The following is a 22,513-nucleotide window of genomic DNA, read 5'->3' as shown; positions in this document are numbered from 1 at the left end:
GGGACTCGTGCTTCGGGGCGCGGTGGGCGGAGCAGCCCGGGCTTTGCGGGGAGCTGGGCGAAGGCGGCCGAGAAGAAGGGGGTCGAGACGGGGGGGTGGAGGTTTGGGGGGGTGGGGGGGCAGGCGGCCGCCATCTTCTCGCTGAGGCCGCCTCGCCCGCCGCGCGCGCCCGTCCGGCAGCGCACGGGTTAAGGCTGGCACCGCGCCCGGAGGGAGGGGGGGCGCCCACCTCCCCTCCCCCCCGTGCCGGGCATGCGGGGCCCGCTGGGCACCGAGGAGGAGCTGCCGCGGCTGTTCGCAGACGAGATGGAGAACGAGGACGAGATGTCAGGTGAGCGGGGCGCCGGCTGCACTCGGGGCCGGGGCGGCGGGGGGCGCGGGGACCGGCTGGGCCCGGGGGCCGGACCTCGCGGGCGGCGCTGGCGGCGCGCGGGAGGGGGCGCCGGGCTGCGGGCTGCGCTCCCGCCCTGCTGGCGCCGCGCGGCCAAGGGCGCGGGGCTGGGCGAGCGCCGGGGCGCGGCGCGCGGACCGCCAAGGGCGGGTGCTATCTGGGCCACTCTGGCCATGGCGCGGGCGGAGGACCGCCGGGGGCCTGTGCCGGGCGCCCGAAGCGGGGAGGGGGCGCGGCGCCGCGGGGGTCAGCCCGCGTGCCCTTGAAGGGGGCGGGAATCGCGCTCGGCTGCTGGAGCCGCGCACCCCGCGCTCTCGCCCCGCATCGCGCACCCTTGCCCTCGGGGAGACCGGCGGGGGCTGGAGGGACCAGATACCGGGACCCGGCCTATCTCGGCTCCTGGGTGGGCTGGGTGGGGCCCGGAGCGGGCGGAGGACGGGACGGACTAGGGGACCGGGCGAGCGCCTGGGCAGGGGCGACTTCCCTCCGAGCCGACGAAGGCTCCAGGCTGAGGCGCGCGGGCTGACTCCGCTCCCTGTTCCCGGCCGCCGAGTGCCGCGACCGCCGCTCCCCAGCACTTTGCCCGGGCCGCCGGCGTCGTCCTGGCGCGCCCTAGCGCCGGCCGGCGTCTCCAGCCCGCGGTCGCCCGCCTAGTGGCGTTCCCAGCCCACCCTGCTTTGGCAACGGGCCTGACTCTCAGGGCCACCGCCCCTGCCTCTACCATCCCTCTCCAGAATTCAGCAGAAAACAGGGCTTGTGAGTCAGGGGCAACCTTGCAGGATCATTTCTTACTTAACTGCTCACCGTGTGTTTGGGACGTTCCTCTCCCGGCACAGCTGGGCAGGGCCTCACACTGTGGACCAGCCGTCTTCGTTCCCTTCCGGAGGACTCTGTCACATCTCAGCGTCCCCATACCAAATCACGGCCCTTTCTGGCCTCCCAGGGGACTTGTGGAAACTGCGGGAGCACTTCCTCGTCCTTGAGTGTGCTGTCTGGCCCCTGGAGCCCCTTCTCCAGGGGTGAGAGTATTCCGCACATTGACACCTCAACTCCTGCGTGCAGGAGGTGAGAAGGGGAGGACCCAGGTGGCAGTTTTGCCTCTTCCTAGGGGGGATTCCCACCAGATGGCCACGCCCACTGGGGGGGCCTCCTCACCCTCCCCACTTGTTTGCTTCCTTTAATATGATGACTGGGGTCTCACCCTGCTCTTCAGATAGTTTGGCCAAGTTTGCAAAGGACCTGCTGGGGTGAGGGGATTGGGGGTGAGGTGACCCCACATGGGTGGAGTTGCTTGGACAATGGTTGACTCTTACATCCTGGGGGCTAGGGAATTAGGCCCATTTCCTGGAAGGGAACACAGAGGCCCGGCACAGGCACTGAAACCCAGGGCTGTTTTCTACCCAGGAAGCTGGCTTAGGGAAAGCTGGTTACTGGCTTCCTGGATGCATGGCACTCGGGGCGTGGCCCTTTGTGGCACTGATTGGTGGGGGTAGTGGACAGCTGAGAGTGCATGAACAGGTTTATTTCCAGGACTTCACCAACCTCCTGATGGGGTCCTCTGTCCCCCGTCCCATACACTCTGAATCTCTCTGGTTGTGTCAGGGCTCCGAGAGTGGGGAGAGGAGGAGGCCAGGGAAGTGCCCCCAGGCCGATGGGCACCCAGCTCACTCCTTTAGGTCCAGAGGGCTTGGGCCTTGGCCAGAGTCACCTGCCTGCCACCTTGTCTCCCTCCTGCTTGCATCCATTGCTCCAGGAAGGTGTGGGGGGTAGGGTTGGCCCCAGGGTCTCTAGGAAGCCCTTCAAAGCCCTGTCAAGCAGAGACTACAGCTTGTCCTTCCACAGGACTAGGTGCTTGACACCAGGGAGACACCTTCAGAGAGTGTCCTGAGCCTTCCTGAGCTCCTAGCCCCTCTCTGTGTCCCTGATAGCAGCCACTGTCCCCTCTACCTGGTCCACTGCAAAGCCTCCTAACCAGTCCTCACTGACCATACTCTGTTCAGCAGCCAGGGTCACCTCTGTAAACACAAAGCAGACCCCAGCCCACTGGTGTGAACCGATTGCAAAACCCCTGTTCTACTCCACCCCCATTGCCACTTGCCACCTCCTTGCTCATGTATTAGCCTTCTAGATTCTTCTGGAACTCCCCAGGCTCCATCCTGCCCTGAACATTGACCGTGACCTCTGCCAGACCCAATGTTCCCCAGCTCAAGACCGCCTCCTTCTTGCTACTCAGGTCTCCAGCTCCTGGCTGAGTGTAGGCCCACCCCTCTCATTCCCAGGCCCGTTTTAATGCTTCATTTTCTTGACAGTATTTCCCTGGAATATTATCATCAGCTGACTTGTATCAGTGGGCTTCCCCCCTTGAGGTTGACCCTGTGACCACCCACTGTGCCTGGCACTGTGGGTGCTGGAGAGAGGGGCACAGTCTCAGGGTCTGAGGGCTGGGGGGTCCCTGGGTCACCCTGACCTCTGGACATGATGACAGCCTCATCCTAGGCCTCATGTCTCTCCTGAAGTGCTGGCCGCCCAGGCCCCTGTCCTCCACTTCAGCCTCTCTGCAACCCTCAACCTGAGCTGGTGACCGTGGCCCGCAGGGATGGGGGGCCGGCAGGTCCCGCATGTGGCAGTTTGCTGGTGGGGGAGCCAGTGTGTTGGAAGCTGTCACTCCAAGTTTTCAATCTGCTGTGGTGGGCTCAGTACTTGTCACATCTACTTTCCTCACTCCGCCTGTCTCCCACCATCCTCAGCAGTGTTCTTGCCACCCAGATTTGCCCAGGCCAGCTCTCTGGCACTGAGCCCAGTGGGTGAGGAGGAGGGCAGGGTGCCTGCTTCTTGGGCACAGGGGCCCTGGCTGCCACAGTCTCTTGGGGATTCAGAGGGCTAGTCCACAAGAGGGCTCAAGAGAGTCAGTGGCTCCGCCTCTGCTCCTTCTTCATGGCCTGACCTTGGCAGGACACCTGGTCCCTCTGCCTCAGTGTCCCCACTTGTGGAATGGGACTGTGGCACCAGCTACCTCATAGAGGGGTTATTATGAGGACTGGTGAGATGGTGCCCGTGGAACATGTAGGTCACAGTGCCCAGCACATATTGGTGCCCTAAAGTGTGGCTTATAATTAGCACCATCCAAGGGGGGCAGTTGGCCTGCCTTCCCTGAGGAGATGCTTCTGAGACATGCACCCTCATCTGGTAAGCTGGGGGCAGGGAGCCTGGGCTTGAGGGGCTGGAGGGAGGTGGGGAGGAAGGGAGAAGAGGGCTTGGCACTCCAGGCCTTTTCCTCAGAAGTCCCTGCCTGGTAGGCCCAGCTCTTCCATCCCACACAGTCAGGGGGAGTGGGTTTCCTAGAGCTGATGAGCCCAGCTTCTCTCCTGGCCACGTAGTGGGACCACTCTGGCACTTGACAGCCTATGCACCCCTAGCCCACAGGACTGGGCCCCATCTAGGCTTCTGTAGGTACAGAGGGCAGGAGGGAGAGAGTGCCATGATTCTCAAAGGTCTATGTCTTCTTAACCCATTCCCCCACCATTGGGGAAACGGTGAGAGCCTGATCATAATATTTAATACGTTTTGCTGAGAGGACGGAGGCACAGTGAACAGCACTCTTTGCCCAGTGGCTTGGCCTATGAGAGACTCCCCTCATTCCCAAGTGATCTATTATTTCATCACACACTTGTTCATCTACCCACCCATGTATGTACCCTCTGAACATCTACTTATCCAAACACAAAACTAACCAACTAACCATATACACCCACTGCCCACTGGCTAGCCATCATACCCACTCATCATCCATCCATCCATCCAACCCAGTCTCCATCCATCCATCATCCATCCATCCTCCTCCTGCTGCAGTCCATGGGGTCACAAAGAGTCCGACATGACTGAGTGACTGGACTGAACTGAATCCATCCATCCATCCATCTATCCACTCATATATTTATTTATCTGTCCAGTCCATCCATCCATCCATTGATCCATTCATCTATTCATCTATCTGTCCATCCATCCATCATCTGTCTATCCATCCATCCACTCACCCACCCAACACAGATTTCTTGCATGCCTTCTCTGAGCCAAGTACTGAACATACTATATAGTGTCTGACCTTCTGGGGGTTTTGTAGGTAGAACTTTTGAGACTTTCTGCCTTTGGCTGTGTCCTTATTTCCCTCTCCCTGTTTGTCTTCTCACTTTGTCCTCATGTCTGTCCCTTTGTCTGTTCTCCAAGTCTGTCTTCCCTGAGTCTTTGCTCCTCTCTGTCTGGCTGTCCCTCTCTTTCCCTCTTGTGTCCCTGGCCCTCCAGGGTTCTCTCCCCATCCCCTCCCTCCTGCCTGTCTTTCCTCCTCCTCCCTGGCAGTGCTCTGGGCCCTCATCCTCCTCCCTCCTCACTCTTTCTGGGCCCAGTCCCTTAGGGTAAAAGCCTGCCCTGTTCCCCCCTCCTGCTGCCTGCCCATGGTGCTCAGGACTGACTCTTTGATGAGACGCCAATGAGGTGATGTCTGGGTTTTGTTAAATGTCATAAATAAATTATTAATCCTCTCCTGGGCAGAACTACTGCCCCGCCTCTCCTGCCCCTGCCATTTTCTGTGGAGGCCCGTGGTGTGGGGGCACTCCAAGGACTGATGGGAACCTTAGTCTTGATGGCCCCTCCTTGGCTGGCCCTAGAGTGGCCCTGAGAACCCCTGGCCCAGTGATGCCTGAACCCCCAAGTCCTTCAGTTCCCACCATCCTAACCTTCTTGAGGCCCTGGGCCCCACCTGCCATTGCCAAGCACTTCAGTTGCATCTCACAGTTTCCAGTTCGTCATCCCATGAGAAGGGCAGTGCTTGGCCCATTTGTTTTTTAATTTTTATTTATTTATTTATTTTTGGCCACGTCACTTGGCTTGGAGGATCTCAGTTGCCCAACCAGGGATCACACCCGTGCCTTTGGCAGTGGAAGTGTGGAATCCTAACCACTGGACCACCAGGGAATTCCCAGACTCGGCCCATTATAAGGATGAAGATGTGGGCTCAGGGGAGAAGGGACTAGGGGCCACCCCACCAGGCAGGGGCAGTGGTTTGAAGCCTGTTTGTGCTCCCCTGTCCCTCCTCCTGGCCACCAGGTGGTCTTGTTTCCTGCCTAGGGGAACGGAAGGAGCCCCTCTCCCCAGGCTCTGGAGGGGAGATGGATGTTGAGCTGGGTCCCCATCACTGACATTTGCTCACCCTTCTGGACCTCCGTGATGGAGCTCTTGATCCGGCTCCTGGCTCCGCCTCCCCAGATCCATCAGCCGCCTGGAATCAGATGACCTAACTCTTCCTTGCACAATCATGTTTTTCTTCTACTCTGATCACCTTGTGTTTGCTAAGTTGCCTGGGGGGCTTCCCTCTTACCCAGGCCCCCTCTGGGCTCTGCTGCTGCCCCTCCCCAGAGGACAGGGGCCAGGGGGTGGGCAGAGCATGGGGACTTAGAGTGGACTAGCCCAGATCACCCCCACCCCAAGGGAGCCCAGATGACCTTCCAGACCAGGGGCCAGCCTGAGTCACCTCAGCGTCCCCAGGGCACATCCAAGCATGGCATAGGGGCAATGGTGTTTAAATGCTTGTTAAGTAAGTGCAGGGAAGGGCTGAGTTCTGGGGGGGTCTTACACCTGGAGGGAGGGGCAGGTGTGGGGACCACTGGCCAGAGATACATCCTGGCTCTGCCGCCTGCCGGCTGTGAGACTGAGAAGTGGGCAAGTGATGAGATCCTTGGAGCCTGTTTCCTCATCTGCAAATGGGGGTAATATTACCATCTCCCCGGTTTGCTGTGTGGAGTAGATGAAGTCCTATAAACAAACATACGCTACCTGCTTTGAGCCTGGTGCAGGCGGTGGGTAGATCCACTGTTGTAAGGTGTTTCTCTGGGAAGGGTCCATCCCCCTTGCCTGGGCTGCAGCCTGTTGAGCAGCCTGGAGGTCCCTCAGGGCTAAGCCAGTGTGTGCAGGGAGTTGGTGAGGGGTGGGGATAAACTAGAGGAAAAGCCACAGAAGGTACCTATGTTTGCGGTCCCCCACCTGTCCCCCTGTTTTGTCTCTGAAGCAGCCTCCCCTGCCCCCTCCCCAGGCCTGGGAGACAGAACAGGGCAAATGGGTCCTAATTATAGCCCGTCTGGGATCGATGGAGCCTGAGGCCCTGGAGGGGCAGGGTTGGTGAGGGAGAACACTGCCAGGCAGCCCGGAAGGGCTGTGTGGGGCAGCCAGGCGGAGCTGGGAGCCAGGCAGAGCTGGGAGCCGGCAGGATGAGGAGTCCTGAGGCTGCTTCTCCTCAGTGCCCTCACCTCAGGGAGTGCGGACTCCCACGTTACCACTGGCTGGGTGCCCTGGGGAGGGGGTGCAGGGCCAGGCTCTGAGAGGGGCACCAGGAAAGGTTGCTCTGTTATGACTCCTCAGGTCTGGTTCTGGAAGAAGCTCAGAAGACGGAGGGGGGGCAGGGCTGGGTGGGAATTATGGGGGTTTCTGGGAGCACTGTCACAGAAGGGCAGCCCTGGGGGTCCTCAGGGCTACCAGAAGCCATGCGGAAGAAGACGATGGGGGTGGGCAGCGTGGGGTCCCCTTCGTCGTGTGCCAGTCTGGAACTTTCCCGGAGGAGGGATTTAACCAGGCAGATGGCCCTGGGCTGTGAGGTCTCCTGGGAATGGAGGGAGGAGTCTGTCCGGGGGCAGGGGGCCCGAGGTCTTATCCTCTGAGGCCGGGGCTGCGCTTAAAGCTCGAGGTACCCCTACCCCGTTCCCAAGCAGGATGGGGCACCGCCCATGGGCGATCCCAGCTTTCTTCTCAAATCTCCCGCAGCCACCTGCACATCTCCTTGTCTGTGCCCGCTGCCCGGTCAGTCTGTGACTGTGTGCTGGGCTGGCCTCCCCAGTCTGGGGAACTGCCCTGCTGAGGGGACGGGGGATGTAGGGAGGAGGCCAGAGGCAGGAGGGAGAGGCCCCCTCCCGATTGCATCAGCTGAGCCTGTTACATAACTGTGCTGGGCATTGCCAGGGTGCGGGGGCGGCTCTGCCCAGGCGGTCTCTTTGCAGCTCCGGGGGAGGTGGAGGTGGGTGGGGAAGTGGGCAGGCGTGGATGGGCATCAGATCCCCAGCCTGGCCCTCCGCCAACCATGTCGCTGTTCCCTAGAGCCCTCCACTCCCGGATGGCTCTGGGGGTGCCCATGCACCTTTCCAACTGGCACAAGGATCCTTGCCCCTCCCACATCAGGGTCCAGGGGACAGGATGGGGTTGGCTCCTGCCTCCTCTGCCCAGCTCCCCTCACAGCCTGCCCACGTGAATCCCAGCTTTGGGCCCACCCTCACTGCCTGGCCCTTGTGCCAGCCACAGCAGCTATACCCTCCACAGGGTCTTGTCCTTGGCACTGTCCCCCTCTGCTGGTCAGGACCACTGAGCTGGCCTCCCGGGGATGGCCAGCACTCAGCCCACCCTCAGGTCACTCCTTCCTCCATGGAAGCTCCCTCACCTACCTGGAGTTGTCTCTCTCCATCTCTGTGTTCACCTGGCAGGATGGGGAGGGGCTGGGACTCAGGCGTGCCCTGCTGCCTGCTCCAGTGGACCTACCTCTGCTGTGCAAGATGGGTGGGGGTGGGGGGGCAGGCCACAGGCCCCTGGCTACCCTGGAGGAGACCCTGGTGCAGAGGGGTGCCCAGTCAGTGGTGCAGCCCCTACCTTCCCCAGGTAGGAAGTGGAACATGTGGGAGATGGCCCTCCAGGGAATAGGGGTGGGAGGGGCATTCACTGGGCCGCCAGAGTCACCAGCGCCCTCTAGCTGTATCCAGAATGTGACCAGGGCCACCTTCCCCCTCCCCACTGGTGACTGTAGGGGCAGGGATCTCAGGCCCCTGACTGGGTGCTAAGTCACTTCAGTCGTGCCCGACTCTTTGTCATTCTCTGGATTGTAGCCGCCAGGCTCCTCTGTCCATGGGCTTCTCCAGCCAAGAATACTGGAGTGGGTTGCCATGCTCTTCTCCAGGGGATCTTCCCGAACCCAGAGATCGAACCCACATCTATTATGTCTCCTGCATTGTCTTCTTTACCACCAGTGCCACCTGGGAAACTCCCAGGCCCTGGAGTAGACCCCTGTGGAGGATAGGGGGGATGTTGGGGGTGTCCAGGGTGCAGATGTGTGTCCAAACATCTGTGGGTCTGACACATTAACCAGCCAGGATGTTTTGCTCTAAAAGGTGTCCTGGGGGCCCTGTTATTTAAACTTGATTCATTGAGGACACTGTACATTTCCCAGAGGAAAGTCCCTTGGGTGGCCCTGGCACGTCTCGACTTCCTCAGGGTCTCCCAGAGTGTCAGTCTCACAGTGGGGTCCCTCTCAGAGGCCAGCCTGAGGCTAAATGAGACTCCCTGTCCTGTCCTCCACCCCCTGGTGCTTCTCTCTGTGCCCCCACCCTGTGCACTTGGGCCATGAGAGGGACAAGCTGCTGGTGTGGGGGACTGGCTTTCTTGAAGCCCCTTTGGTGGACCCTTTGGAGGTTCGACTGGCTCATTCTGGAATCTTCCTTCATCCCAGGAGGGCAGATGTAGCTCTCCTCTAGGTGTTTTTTTTATATAGCATTTTATATACTTAAAAAATTATTTATTTGGCTGTGCTGTATCATAATTGCAGTACGTGGGATCTTGGATCTTTGCTGCAGCACGGGGGAATCTCTGAGCTCCCCAGGTGGCGCTAGTGATAAAGAACGGGAGACATAAGAGATGAGGGTGATCCCTGGGTCAGGAAGATACCCTGGAAAAGGGCATGGCAACCCATTCCAGTATTCTTTCCTAGAGAACCCCATGGACAGAGGAACCTGGTGGGCTACAGTCCATGGGGTCGCAAAGATTCGGACATGACTGAAGTGACTTAGCATGTGGGATCTTTAGTTGAGGCATGTGAACTCCTATGTGGCGTGTGGGATCCAGTTCTCTGACTAGGGGTTGAACCTGGGCCTCCTGCGTTGGGAGCTCAAAGTCTTATCCACTGCACCAGAAGGGATGTCTCTGGGTGTTTGTTCTTCCTGTGTCATCTTGCTGCCATTTGCCCCCAAGAGGACCCTCCCATTCCCCACTTCCACCCCAGCCCCACAGAACTCAGGGCTCCTACTCTTTATCCCCCTGACATCCTGGGTGGGAGTTAGACCCCAGCCACAGGCTCCCTTTGGGGGGTGGCGAGAAGCACAGAGATGCCCACGTGAAATACTTGTCTGCTCACCTTGCCTTTTGGCTGCATGAAAGTGTGAGGAATTCAGGAAACGTAGGCAGTTTCTAGAAAATGTACCTCTCTCTGTCACACTCTCCAGAGCACCCAGTGGAGTGTGTTTGGCACCCTGCTGTGTGTGTCCGGGTCCACGTAACGGGGATGGGCCTGTGTGGGTGCAGGTGGGGACTAGGCCGGGTGGTGGGGCAGCGTGGCCTTCAAGTGCCCATTAAGGGGGGGTCCTGGCATCTGCCTCGCTGGTCTCTCCTCCAAACTCCCAAACACTTGCCCCACGGCCCACCTGGCATCACCTAGGGTGATGTCCCCTGCACTCATGAGCTGTCTCCTGGCCCCACTGTGGGCCTCTGGAGGGCAGAAGTAGGCCCCGACCCTCCCTGGGCCAGCTGGAGATGGCTTTCTGACTCCATGGAGCTGCTTTCTTCCCGAGCAGCCAGGTCAACAAAGCCCCTTACTTGGTTAGTCATGTTTGTTTCAGTTTCTGGAGCACTGTTGTAGCAAGAAAGATGGTGATTGTCCCATTTTACAGATGACAGGAGGAAAGGCCCAGAGAAGTGGAGTGGTGTGACATGGCCTGAGGGGCTGGGGGATGACTCTGAGGGGTTGGGGCAGGGGAACTAGATGGAGGGAGGGGGGGTGGGCTTTAAGTTGCGGGCAGGGAGGGGTGGGTGGCCCTGACCCGGGACAGTTGGATGGCAGAGGAGCTAGCTGTCCAGTGGCTCCACCTCTCACTCTGTTCCTGGGTTGGGGAGTGGATCTTCCTACAGAAAGCAGCAGAGTAACTCCCTCCCCCTTCTTATTCCTCCAGAAGAAGAAGATGGTGGCCTTGAAGGCTTCGATGACTTTTTCCCGGAGGAGCCCGTGAGCCTCCCCAAGAAGAAAAAGTCCAAGAAGCTCAAGGAGAACAGGTCCAAAGGGAAAAGGAAGAAGAAAGAGGTGAGCAGGGCCGGGGCTGTTGGGGGGCTTGGCTGCTCCTCCTGGGCCTGCGGAGAAAGACCTGGGCTCCCAGAACCTTCCAGCAAGGGAGAGTGTGTCCTGAGAACTGAGCTTGTGTGAGAACACCAAAACTGGCATCTGCTGTGAGCAGTGCCCACCGATACCTGCCCGAGGTGGATCTCGTGTCATGTCCCATCAACTTTAGTTCCTCGACCAGGGATCGAACCTGGGCCCTCAGCAGTGAAAGTTCAGAGTCCTAACCACTGGCCATCCCAAGTGTTCTGTCTTCTTAATCAGGGTGTTCTGGGTGTTTATTCTTTCCCCCTTGGTGGCTGTCCTGGGCCATGACAACATGGGGTCCCCGGCGCTTGCACTTCTTCACTGAAGGGCCCTTATTCCCGCTTGCACCTGTGTCCACTGCCTCCGTGTCCACTTCCTCGGTGCCCTGGGCAGCACCTTCTGCTGCTGCTGGCAGTCATCTGTCTCCCATCACATGGGAGCTGCCACCTCTCCTTGGAGTCACCTCATCCTCCAGGTAGCCTTATGGGGAGGGGGTGGTGTGCACCCTGCCTTACAGAGGAAGCTCAAGAGATGAACTTGCCCAGGGTCACAGCGACATGGCTGAGATCTGGCCCCAGGGATGTCCAGTGGCCTGTCCTCCCAGCCTGGTCCTCCCCTAGCCTGTGGGGTTTTTGATGGGGAAGCGCTGTTGGTTCTCTGGCTTTCTCGCCTCCCCTGTCCAGAGGAGACCCTCCTGGTCCAGCCTCGCAGGGGAGGCTGTGGGGGAGGTATTAATGGGCTTGGTGACCCTTGGGGCAGAGTAGCAACGTGCTTGTATGTGGAGCCTGCTGGAATTCTCTGATGTGCCTCAAAGGCCACCGTGGGCCTCTGGCTTGTCCCTTGCAAGGCTTTGTGCAGGGTTGGGGAAAGTGTTGACTTTGCTATGGAGGGTCCTTGAAGATGCTGCAGGGGGTGGGGAGGAGGAGACCCCTGAAGACAATGGACCTATGATGCCGCGCAGGCCATGGCGGGTGGGATTCTTCCCCAGATCTCCCCAGGCCACTACCCGCACCTGTCTGAGCCTCACTTCTGTGTCTGCGGTAAGGGGGGGTGGTCATCACTTTGCCCCTAGCACCTTGTTGGGGGGCAAATCAGCTGTGGGCCGGGGGGGAGCCTTCCTGTGACCGGTGCCACGGGGAAGGCCAGTAGCCTTAGGGACATCCAGAGTGTTACCCTACAAGTGTCTGGAGGGCGGGGACTGCCCTGGACCGTGCCCCCGGGTTCCCATGGTGGTCAGCTGGGGCTGGCCTGTCAGGAGCTCAGGGACTGGGGCAGGGAGGGGTCAGCCCCACTTCCTCTGGCTGGAACCTCACAGGTACGTCCTGTCTGTGCTGTCCCTGGAGCTTGGGGTCAGCATTCCTCCCCGGGACTGCCCGCTATGCTGCTGTCCTCGCTTCTGGGAGGCCCCCATAGGACAGCTGCCCTGTCCAGGCTCCTGGCCTAGGCTGTCCCCGAGCCTCTCCCTGCCCTCTGCAGCCTTGCCGGGCTCTTCATCTCCTCGGGCGCATATAGACCGCCCTTTCTGCCCCCGGAGGGGCCTGAGTCTCCGCCGGGCCCAGCGCCGCCCCTGTCCGACCCTCTGCTCTTCATCACTGTTGCACCTCAGCTTTGTCCTCACCGCCCAGCTCCTGGCATCCTGGGCTCCCGGATAGACAGGTCTGTCCCCTCCCAGGATACCCCACCCCTAAACCCAGGGCTGCGTGTGGGAAGGTTTGTGAGCTGAAGCGTCCTGTCCCCATTATCTAGGAGGGGAAGCGGAGGCAGGAGAGAGGAAGGGGGGACCCCTGCCGGGAGGCTCCCCATCAGGGAGATGCAATGGACCAGGCCCCCTGCCATGGGGGGACCTGCTGCAGCTCCTCTCCCCACCCTGGCCTGCAGGTCTGTGTTTGTTGGGAGTAGAGAATAGATGGTGTGGGGCTGGCGGGGCCCTGGGATGCAGGAGTCTACTTTCTGGTCGAAGCTGTGAAATCTGGACCTGCTGCGGCCACTGGGCTCACCCCCAGACCCAGGGCTCCCTGGACACGGGTGGAGGGGGATTCTGGGTCCTGGGGCTGAGCACAGGCTCCTCCTTCCCCAGGTCCTGAGCGATTTCTCTCTTTCAGCTTCCTTCCCGGGACAGGGAGGGAGGCTGGGTCAGTGTGGGCTGTTCCATCTGGCCCTTGGTCTCAGGCCTCAGGCTGGGTCTCTGCCCGGTTCCTAAATGACGATGAAGGCCCCCAGGGGCCTGTGGCCTCCCTTCCCGGCTCCAGGTCGGGGTGAGCTTTCTCTGGCCTTCCTGGATTACTGTGTACAGCAGGCCCCTCCCCAAGGCCCTGGTCAGGAAGGAGACAGGATGTGGGCAGAGTCTTGGCGGTGGTGAGGCGGGAGCTGGGTGAGGAGCGTGCGGCCAGGGGAGAGGGGCTGGTGGCTTCTGAGGACAGGAGGGCTGGTGCCTGCCATCCTCATGCTGGGATCACCTTGACCATCCAGGTTTCTCGTCTCCTCTCTCTGGCCCTACCTGGACACAGGGTTTTGTTTTTGTCTCTGAGCCCAGCTCTCACTGCTGTGGCCTGAACTTGGCCTTTGTGCGGGACCCGTGTCTTGCTACCTCTTCCTTGGCCTCCCTTGCCCTCCTCTTCGCTCTTCTGCATTTCTTCCCCACCCACCTCATCATCCTCCCGCCCTCTCCTCTCTCCCTCCTCTCACTTCTTCACTCTCTCTCCTTCCTCTCTCCACTGAGATGCAATCCCAGATCTCAGAGGGGATGGAGGCCAGGGGAGACTGGAGGGCTGCAGGAGCCTGGGCAGTGCCAGGCAGGCCCCAAATGTGGCCCTCGGACCACTGTTGCCCTCCCCCTCCCCTGGTCCCCTGTCACTGCACCACTGAGAGCCTGGCTTGGCAGCTGTCAGATTTCCGAGGTCTAAACACTCTGCCGCTGGAGAGAGGGATCTCGGCTGCCATGTGCCCACTGCCTGCTCCTCCACTCGCCTGCAGAGTTCTCATGATGTGGGTAGGGGGGATGTCACCCCTTTGCTCCTTTTCATCTCCATCCAGGTGGCCCCAACCCAAGACCATGGGCGGAAGGAGCAGAAGGCCCCCCGGGGGGTGGAACCCATGCAGCAGCAGGCTTTTGGGGGGGCTGGGTGGGGGGACAGGCAGCGAGTCGTGAATTGTGATTTACATAAAATAACCGGGCTTCGGCCAGAACCTGAGCATATGTAGATGAAGCTCCTTGTCAGACCCAGCGCAGGAGGGAGAGATGATTTCAACCTGTACTGCAGCGGTTACCATAGCAACCAATTATTCAGTGCTAAATTATAACTGTTTATAACACTCGTGAATGGGAAGGCTCATATTTCATTCTTTCTTTTTCCCTCTCAATCTTGAAGGACCCCAATTTGAGAATGACCAACTCTCTGAGTCCCTCTTTTTGAGTTGAAATGCCTCCTTTTTAAGAGATGCGGTGTGTGCCAAGCTCAGGCATAGAAGGAAGGGAGAGAGAGATGGAAGGCCTGGATGGAAAGACATCGGCAGAGCTGTGGGGGGAAAGGGTGGACACTTGCTGCCCACTAGAGATCCCCAGGGCCTGCATTGGTAGCTTACTGTGCCCTCCGTGGGCCTGAGGCTCAGGACAAAGACCCCTCCTGCCTACCCCCAAGTCCTCGCACGCACAGCCTGGGTGTAGCATCTAAGGCAGCTTTGCACATGGATTCTGTTGGGACTCCAAGTTCACTTGGGTTCTTCAACCATCAGGGGCATCCCCTGTAGTCATGCCTGGGGCAGCTGTAGCCCAGAGGACAGCGTCAAGGTCACAGCCTGACGAGTCCTGATGTTCAGAGCCCAGGTGTGGCTTGGAGCTGAGGTTGCTTTAGGGATTTTTTTAGGGCATTTTTGTTTTGTGCCTGTACCTCCCTTGTGAATGTGGGTTGGCCTGCACCACCCCCGTAAGTTTCAAGATGCCATATGGCTGGTCTACTCCTAGTTTTTTATCCTTCCTGCCCTTCTGGCCACTGGCTGCTCTGCATCCCTCCAGGTCCTGCTGATGGGTGCCTCCTCTTCCAGTTGTTTTCAGAACCATGTGCTGCCCTTCCTTTTGCCCCTTTGTCTTCAAGGGAAGATTTTGGAAAAACAAAACACAGGAGAAAGGAGGCCCTGGTCTGGAAGGATGCAGAGAGGTGCTGTGGGTACAGGATTATTATACCAGCAGGAAACTCATACCCAAAGACCTGTCCTGCATCCCACTGACCACCAACCCCCTTGCCCCCGGCTATGTGAGCAAGAGGGCTTGGATGAGATTGGGGTACAGATAAGGGTGGACCAGGCAAGATGAGCCTCATTTTGGTGGGGGGAGAAGGAAAGGCACAGAGGAGATTAGGGAATGGGTGGGGAGTTGGAGAATTGGGGAACCACCTCTTCTTTCTGGCCGGTTTTCCTTGATGCAGGTAGACGGGGTGAGGAGGGGTCTTCCCCTTCTGTGAAATGAGAGGCAGCCATCGTTGTCACCCTAGAGGGTGACTGGGGCCATTGACATGCCTGGAGAAGCTCCAGCTCATTCCTCTAGAAGGAACTTTGCCCTCCTGCTCCCCCACTTAGACCCAGAGTGGTTGCTGGACCAACCCTCCTGGCAGTGCCCAGCTTGGGGCCCTCTGTCAGGCCTGCTCCTTCTGCACTGTGCACACACAGACGGAGTGTCTGCCGGAGGGGCCTTCCCTGCCTCTTCCTCCCTCTGTCTCCCTCTGGGCCGTGCATTCAGAACTGTGCCACTGCTCCTGCACTTGGGATGTGGTAGAGCCGGCTCCCAGCAGATGCTCAGGGAAAAACCCCACAGGTGCAGCCACAACAGCCCCTTCTTGTTGCCTGTGTGTGTGTGCATGTGTGTGTGCGCGCACGGGTGCTCAGTCATGTCTGACTCTCTGTGACCCCATGGACTGTAGCGCACAGGCTCCTTTGTCCATGGGGATTCTCCAAGCAAGAATACTGCAGTGGGTTGCCATTTCCTCCTCCAGTTGAAGAGTTGGAGGAAGAGTTGAAGGAAGGGATGCCTCTTCCTGACCCCAAGGACTGAATGCATGTCCTGTGTCTCCTGCGTTGGCAGGCGAATTCTTTACTGCTGAGCCACCAGGGAAGCCCAGCTGCACTGTAATCGTCGTCCAGCTGCAGGCGCTGTCCATGCACTTGACTTTAATGCAGTCTGGATTTGCAGAAACGAGGGAGATGAGGCTGGTTGGGTCCTCCAGCTTGTGGTCCTGGTCGCATCTTCGACTTCCAAGAAGAATTGGGGGCATCCTGGGTACTTGAGTCTCCTGTTTCAAAATGTTTAAAGCCCTCTCTCAAAGGACCTCCTTTGTTCCTCTTACTGCCGTTTACGGCATCCCCATTTCACAGATGAGGAGACTAAGGTCAGGGTGCTGCAGTGACTTGCCTAGTTCCCTGGTTAGCAAGGGTTTCATAGCTCCGAGACAGGTTCTGTCCTGCAGCCTCCCCAGGGAGCCCCAGGACCTGTCGTGGGTCCTCCTGTCTCATCCCTGGTCTGGTCTGTGGGCAGGTGAGACCCAGCCCCCAAGCCCCTCCCTTGGCAGGCCCCACAGCCTCTGTCCATGGTGCTGAAGCTGGTGGTGGCTGCCTGCTCCCATCCTTACCTTTGCTGGGGTGTAGGCCCTGTCTCTCAGGTCTTCTGAAGGGTGCTCTTTCCAAGCTGGCTGAACTCTATACCCTCAGAGGAAATGGACATCGCTGTGTGACCCCTGCCTCCCCAGAGAACAGAGGCAGAGCTGGGAGCTGTGGCCATGAGCCCTTGGAACAGGATTGCGTGTGAGGCTGTTCTGTCCTGGGCAGGCTCTGGCAGCCACCAGGACCGGTGCACTGCCCCTGGGGCCCAGTGTGGCCAACTGAGTCAGTATTTCAGGAAACACTTGGGTTCCAGAAAGGCCCAGGCCCTGCTGTCTGCCAGCCACCAGCCAGCACACTGACTCAGCAGCTTAATGAGCATAAAAGGTTTGGAAGCAGGGAGCCGGCCTAGGCAGAGAGTGAGCTGAGCAAGCAGAAGAATCAGGAAGTGCAGGGACCCCATCAGTGGGTCCTTTCCCAGATGTACCTCCGGGAGAACCTCCCTCGTGGAAAGAGACTCTCAGACTCTAAACGTGGCTGGACAGAGAGCAGCAGTTGGCCTGGACAGACAGACCCACTGTCCTTACTGCCCTCCGTCTGCTCGGCTCCTCTTCCATCTGCTCCTTCCCTCCCCCACCTTCCCTCCTCGCCCTCCTTCCCTCCTTCTTCCTCCCTCTCCATCTCCTCTTTTGCTTCCTTCCCTCATTCCTCTTCTCACATCCTTCATCTCTCTAGTTCTCTCTTCATCTCTTCCGTGCCTTTCTTTGCTCACCTTGAAGAGAGTAAACTGCCAGCATGACAATGCCAAACATCATCTTCCTTGGAGCATCTGTGCCCAGCCTCTCCTGCAGACCCTGGCCGGGAGGGGCCTCCTCAGCCCCCTTGCATCTTCAAAACCCCAAATACACAGCTTTCTCAGAGGGACAGTGACTTTCTAATGGGGGATGCTCTGTCTGTAAACACGCTTATCTCCATATAAATGGGCCATTTTCTGCCTGTACAGACAGGAAACTAAATCAAGGAAGCCAAGCTTCAGAGCTGCCTAAATTACCTTGTCTCATATTGAGATGAAGCAGCCAGGATGGGGGCCGTGGGGAAGGTAGGCTTGTGCCTTAGCAGCTACTGGAGAGCCCACATGCAGATAAGACTGGAATGACTTCCCTGGTGGCTCAGTGGGTAAAGAGTCCGCCTGCAGTGCAGGAGACACAGAAGATGTAGGTTTGATCCCCAGGTTGGGAAGATCCCCTGGAGAAGGGCATGGCACAACAGTCTAGTATTCTTGCCTGGAGAATCCCATGAACAGAGGAGCCTGGTGGGCTATGATCCATAGGGTTGCAAAGAGTCGGATACAACTGAAATGACTGAGCACTGAGCATGTGCGCTGTGTTAACCACAGGTTTCACTTGACACAAACAACTCCATAGGATGCAAAGATAAGCAGAGAGGTGTGGAGGTGGGGTCCGGGGCAGAAACCAGGGGCTCCTCTCCAGCCTAGCCTGCATTTTGTTTTTTGGCTCTGAGCATCACATCCTCTGTGTGTCCAAGTGTCATCCCTGACATTTGTGTTACAATCCGAGTCCATAGAAACCTGAGGCAGAGCCTGGACCTCACTCTGGGGCCATCCAAGCAGCTGCCTCTTGCTTGTGCATTGTGAGGGTGCAGCCTGGCTTCACACGAGGCCTTGACTCCCCTGCACGGCACCGTTTGGCATGTCAGGGATGAGACCCTTGCCCCGTGCTGGTTCCAGGTGATCGGAGCTTTGGTGATCTGGTGGCTGAGACTGATCCAGAAAGCATGGGCCGACTGACTCTTCCAGGAGGCCACGTGCAGGGCAGTGCTGCTGCCCAGGACTGGGGGCCCTTGTTGTCCTCACCATCTCCCTTTCTCTTCCAGGGGAGCAATGACGAGCTGTCGGAAAATGAAGAGGATCTGGAAGAGAAGTCGGAGAGTGAAGGTAGTGACTACTCCCCGAATAAAAAGAAGAAGAAAAAACTCAAGGACAAGAAGGAGAAAAAAGCCAAGCGGAAAAAGAAAGATGATGACGAGGATGACAATGAAGATGGGTGCCTCAAGGTAACAACACTGAGGCCTGGCAGTGGGGAGGGAGGACTCAGGAAAGGGGCTGAGCCCCTGCTGCCAGCTCTCTGCCTTCTGACCCCAGAGCCCCTGCATGAATAGCCTCCTTTCCCACCACTGGTTGTAGGGGCAGATGGGTCTGGGGGTGTGAGTGTATCCATGTGCACACGTGTAAAGGTTGGACACGAGTTTGTGAGAAATACTGTAGCCACAAGTCTTGGAGACACATCAGAAATAACAATGGGATGACTTTTAGAAGTTGGGGGAGGAAGTCAGGCAGCCTTTTGGTGATGTCCATTGTCTTGCCTGGCCTAGCGCAGAGCTGTTTCCAAGGAGAGTGATGGTCTGAACTCAAGTTTGGTGTCAGGAGCCTCTTGCTTGAAACAATTTGGGAAAATAGAACAAATGGAGCTTTTGCCAAGAAGCAGCAGCTATGGGACTTCCCTGGTGGTCCAGTGGTTAAGACTCTGCACTTCCAATGCAGGGAGTATGGGTTCAATCCCTAGTTGGGGAACTAAGATCCCATATATTGGAAATGTGCATCCTCATTCATGTCCAACTCTTTGCGACCCCATGGACCGTAGGACACTGGGCTCCTCTGTCTATATGATTCTCCATGCAATAATACTGGACTGGATTGCCATGTCCTTCTCCAGGGGATCTTCCTGACTCAGGGACTGAACATGGTACAACCAAAAATTTAAAAAGAGAAAGAAAGAAAGAAAAAAAGCAGCAGCAGCTGGACGGCTCTGCTTACTGTAGAAGGGGGATTTACTTAGCACGTGTTCTGAAACTCTGCCTGCGTGGGTGTCCAGGAGAGTGTCCCAGGGAGCGTGAGCCAGGGCAGCTGTAGCGATGGGCCTACAGCTCTCCCCAGAGACAGAAGCCTCTTCCTTGTGAACATGAATGTGGGGAGCGATGTGACTGAGCCAAGGCTCCGAAAATCTCAAGGCCACTCCATGGAGCGGGGAGGGGGTGAGGGTAAGGCAGGCAGGGGTAGATGACAGCACCACACCTGGAAGTCTCCTGGTTCCGTCCATCTTTCCCCGAGGTTCCGTTTGGGCTGGCTGTGGATCTGAAGATTAGTGCTCCGTAAATATTAGTACAGTGGCTGATGGGTGAGGCAGAGGTGGTGACTGTCAGCGACTGAAGTTGGGAAGTGCCCGTGGTGCCCTGACACCCGGGGGGAGCTCATTAGCTGGCTGGTGTGTTGTGAGTCATCTGTGACGGATAACAGCTGAGAGGCTGACAGCTTTGGAAGATGAACTTACGGGAGCGATTCAGGGTGATCCTGGAGCGATGCCATTGCTTGCTCACTTGTTGCTCTGCTTCCTGGTGGGAGCAGAGGCCTGATGTGCCTCCAGGAATGACTGTGTGTCAGGGGCAGGTCGGCCCAGGGAGGAGGTCCCACATGGGAGCACCTCTGAATCCGTCACAGAGATCAGGAGGCCAGGAAGTGGGTCCCTTGGTGCTGAGGGAGACTGTGTGTCTTGCCCAGGTGGCCTTCTCTTGCTGGAGCAGACAGTCCAACCCTGAGGGGCTTAGGCAGTCAAAGTGGTTTGTTGGATCAGCAGCCCCAAGGGCTGTGAGGTAAGGGGCCTCCAGCTCAGGGGACCCAATGGTGTGATCCAGAGCCCTGTTTCTTTGCCTTTGTGGAATCAGCTCTGGGTTCAGGCCAGGCATCCTCATGGCTGAGAACGAGTGTAGCAGCAGCTCAGGGCTTCCTGGACTCCCACTGCCCTGTCCAGCAGGACGGGAAGCTGGCCTGTCTCCTAGTTTTCCTTATAGGAGACCTAGGGCTGCCCCTGCCTGGACTGGTTAAGTCACATGCCCACCTGGACCAAAGACCCAGCTTGGGAGTGGTGTGTGCTGATTGGTGGAATGGATCAGTGGGCGGGGCTGGGCTGTCTGGAACAGGTGGGGAATCCGAGTGAGGGGCACTGTTCCAAGCACCTCTGCTAACTCCTTTGCTCCCATCAGTTAGGTGCTTTATCCCCATTTTACAGATGGGGAAACCGAGGCACAGAGAGGCGAGGTTGGCTTGTTCACCTCTCACTGACACTATGTGGCAGAACCAGGATTGGTACTTGAGTCTGTCTGGCAGGTTCTAATCTCATAGTCAGCACTACCCCCCCCCCCTTCCTAGCCAGCCCGGGTCTGCTTGGTGACCTGATGCCCTGGCTGGCCATCTCTGTGCCCTTGGGAACTCACACACCTCCCTGTGCCTCTGCTCCCAAAGTGAAGCAGTCGCTCAGGGCCCCTCTCTGGGCTCTGCCCCCAGCTCGGCACTGCCCCGTGCCCCGCCCTGGCCAGGCAGGGCACACCTTCCTGGCCCCAGAACCTAGCAGCAGCCTGTCTTTTCACGAGGTCCAGGTGTGACTGTGTCACCCCAGGGTGACAGCCTGGGGCAGAGAGAGTGAGTCTTGTACTTATTCCTGCCCTGGGCACACACATGGCTTCCCCTCAAACCCCCACATTAAACCCTAGACACATGGTCCCGCACCCCCTCATAAGCTGGCATCTGAGCCATTCCCACTGCTCAAGGGACTGGCGGCCTGGGGTGCTCTAGGATATTTTCAGTTTGAGATGTGAACTGCTCTTGTTAAGTTGCAAGTTGCACACATGATCACCCCCGCTTTTCCCAGGCCTCCTGGGTGGGGCCCCAGGGATGGGGGTGCAGGTTAGAAGGACCCCCACCTTTGATTCCACCTCTGGCCCCTGTGTCTGCAGGAGCCCAAGTCCTCAGGGCAGCTCATGGCCGAGTGGGGCCTGGACGACGTGGACTACCTGTTCTCCGAGGCCGACTACCACACGCTGACCAACTACAAGGCCTTCAGCCAGTTCCTCAGGTGGGCCTCGGGGCCATGATGGCTGGCACCCATGGAGATGGCTTCCCTGAGGGAACCAAGTGAGGGGCCAGAGGGACAGGGCCCTGGACTCCTGGGGTGGGGGGAGTGTTGGGCTGACACTGAGCCTGGGCAGAGCTGGAAGGAGGGACAGGACCTTTCACTTCCACAGACGGTCCTGCCCTCCCTTGCTGGTCCTGCCCCCAGGAATGATGGCCCCAGTCAGTCCCGAGGTCTTAAACGCCCATGGCCACTCTCAGCTCTAGAAGAAATGGGACTGGACCCCCAGGGTCCTGCTGGAGGCCCCTGCCTCTGGGCCCTCAATCGTACCGGGTCTAGAAACCCAGTTAGAAGGTGACCAGCCCTGTAAACAGGAAATAAGGGGTGTTGAGGGTGGAGGCTGTCTCTGGCTTGGTCCTCTCTTCCTCGGCCCTCCATTTGGCCCACTGTTCCCAGTTTGCCACATATTCCAGATGTGGGAGAAGATGGGTGGGCCCTGAGGGGGTCATTTGGGGGTCTCGTCCCCTCCATGGGACTGCCCTCACCCTCTGCCTGCCCCCACCCCCGTGCAGACCACTCATCGCCAAGAAGAACCCGAAGATCCCCATGTCAAAGATGATGACCGTCCTGGGTGCCAAGTGGCGGGAGTTCAGCGCCAACAACCCCTTCAAGGGCAGCTCGGCAGCAGCGGCCGCGGCGGCAGTGGCCGCGGCCGTGGAGACAGTCACCATCGCGCCTCCGCTGGCCATCAGCCCCCAGCAGGCGCCCCAGCCTGTGCCCATTCGCAAGGCCAAGACCAAAGAGGGCAAGGGTATGGCTGCGGGTAGGGGGCACCCAGTCCTGCTGTCCAAGGCCCCCCAGACCCTACAGCTTGGGGTGGCTGTGACAGCTGGGCTGGTCTTTACCCAGTGCCTTGGTTGACCTTGGATCCACATGCCCTTTCTCATCTATGTGATGGTATCTGTCCTGCCTCCCTTCTGGGGCTGGTGGACAAGTGGAGGGGGACAGTGGGCTCAGAGTTTTGGGAGATTTCCTGGGCATGGAGGAGGGGACCACAGCGGCCCAGGCTGCTGGGAGTTGGGGGACTCTTGTGTTTGAGGCTGCACCATTCCCAGGGGAAGCGGTCCTAAAATGACCCATTGATTCCTCTTCTGAGTGCCTGGCCTGGGTGGGCATGGGCGTGGTCAGGGCTGGCCTCCCAGGAAACCCAGAAGGAGGTCCAGATACAAAATCAGACTCCGCGGTGGTGTCTGGCTTGGGACAGCAGAGGCTCTCTGCGACTTGAAGTTCTCGGGGAGGGGCTTCTCTGCCCTGAGTGGAGGGCTTCTGTCTCCCTTGGGAGTAGAGCCATTGATCTCTCCCGGTCTCTGAATGGTGGGCTCGCCTGCAGCTCACCTTCCT

The 22,513-nt window shown here is 58.6% G+C and overlaps 1 protein-coding gene across 6 annotated transcripts in view; it reads left to right on the top strand.

Moving 5' to 3' along the window:
* Window positions 1-22,513, top strand: part of CHD5 (chromodomain helicase DNA binding protein 5) — a 64,674-nt gene continuing 42,161 nt past the window's right edge. For 4 of the 6 annotated variants that reach the window (XM_081490306.1, XM_081490305.1, XM_081490303.1 and 1 more), the window contains exons 1-5: window positions 1-331; window positions 10,417-10,544; window positions 18,084-18,263; window positions 20,997-21,115; window positions 21,685-21,923. In XM_081490306.1, coding sequence (XP_081346432.1) covers window positions 253-331; window positions 10,417-10,544; window positions 18,084-18,263; window positions 20,997-21,115; window positions 21,685-21,923 — 745 coding nt within the window. In that variant the 5' untranslated portion in view covers window positions 1-252. Of the gene's footprint in view, window positions 332-3,429; window positions 3,578-10,416; window positions 10,545-18,083; window positions 18,264-20,996; window positions 21,116-21,684; window positions 21,924-22,513 lie in introns of those variants that run through there. The other 2 variants (XM_081490308.1, XM_081490307.1) reach the window with 1 other exon arrangement.

This window comes from Giraffa tippelskirchi, chromosome 5 (genome assembly GCF_054371585.1).
Source record: "Giraffa tippelskirchi isolate mGirTip1 chromosome 5, T2T-mGirTip1v1.2.pri, whole genome shotgun sequence".
Lineage (NCBI taxonomy): Eukaryota > Metazoa > Chordata > Mammalia > Artiodactyla > Giraffidae > Giraffa > Giraffa tippelskirchi.
Note: the sequence above shows the minus strand (reverse complement) of the source record. Positions and strands in the feature narration are given on the sequence as shown.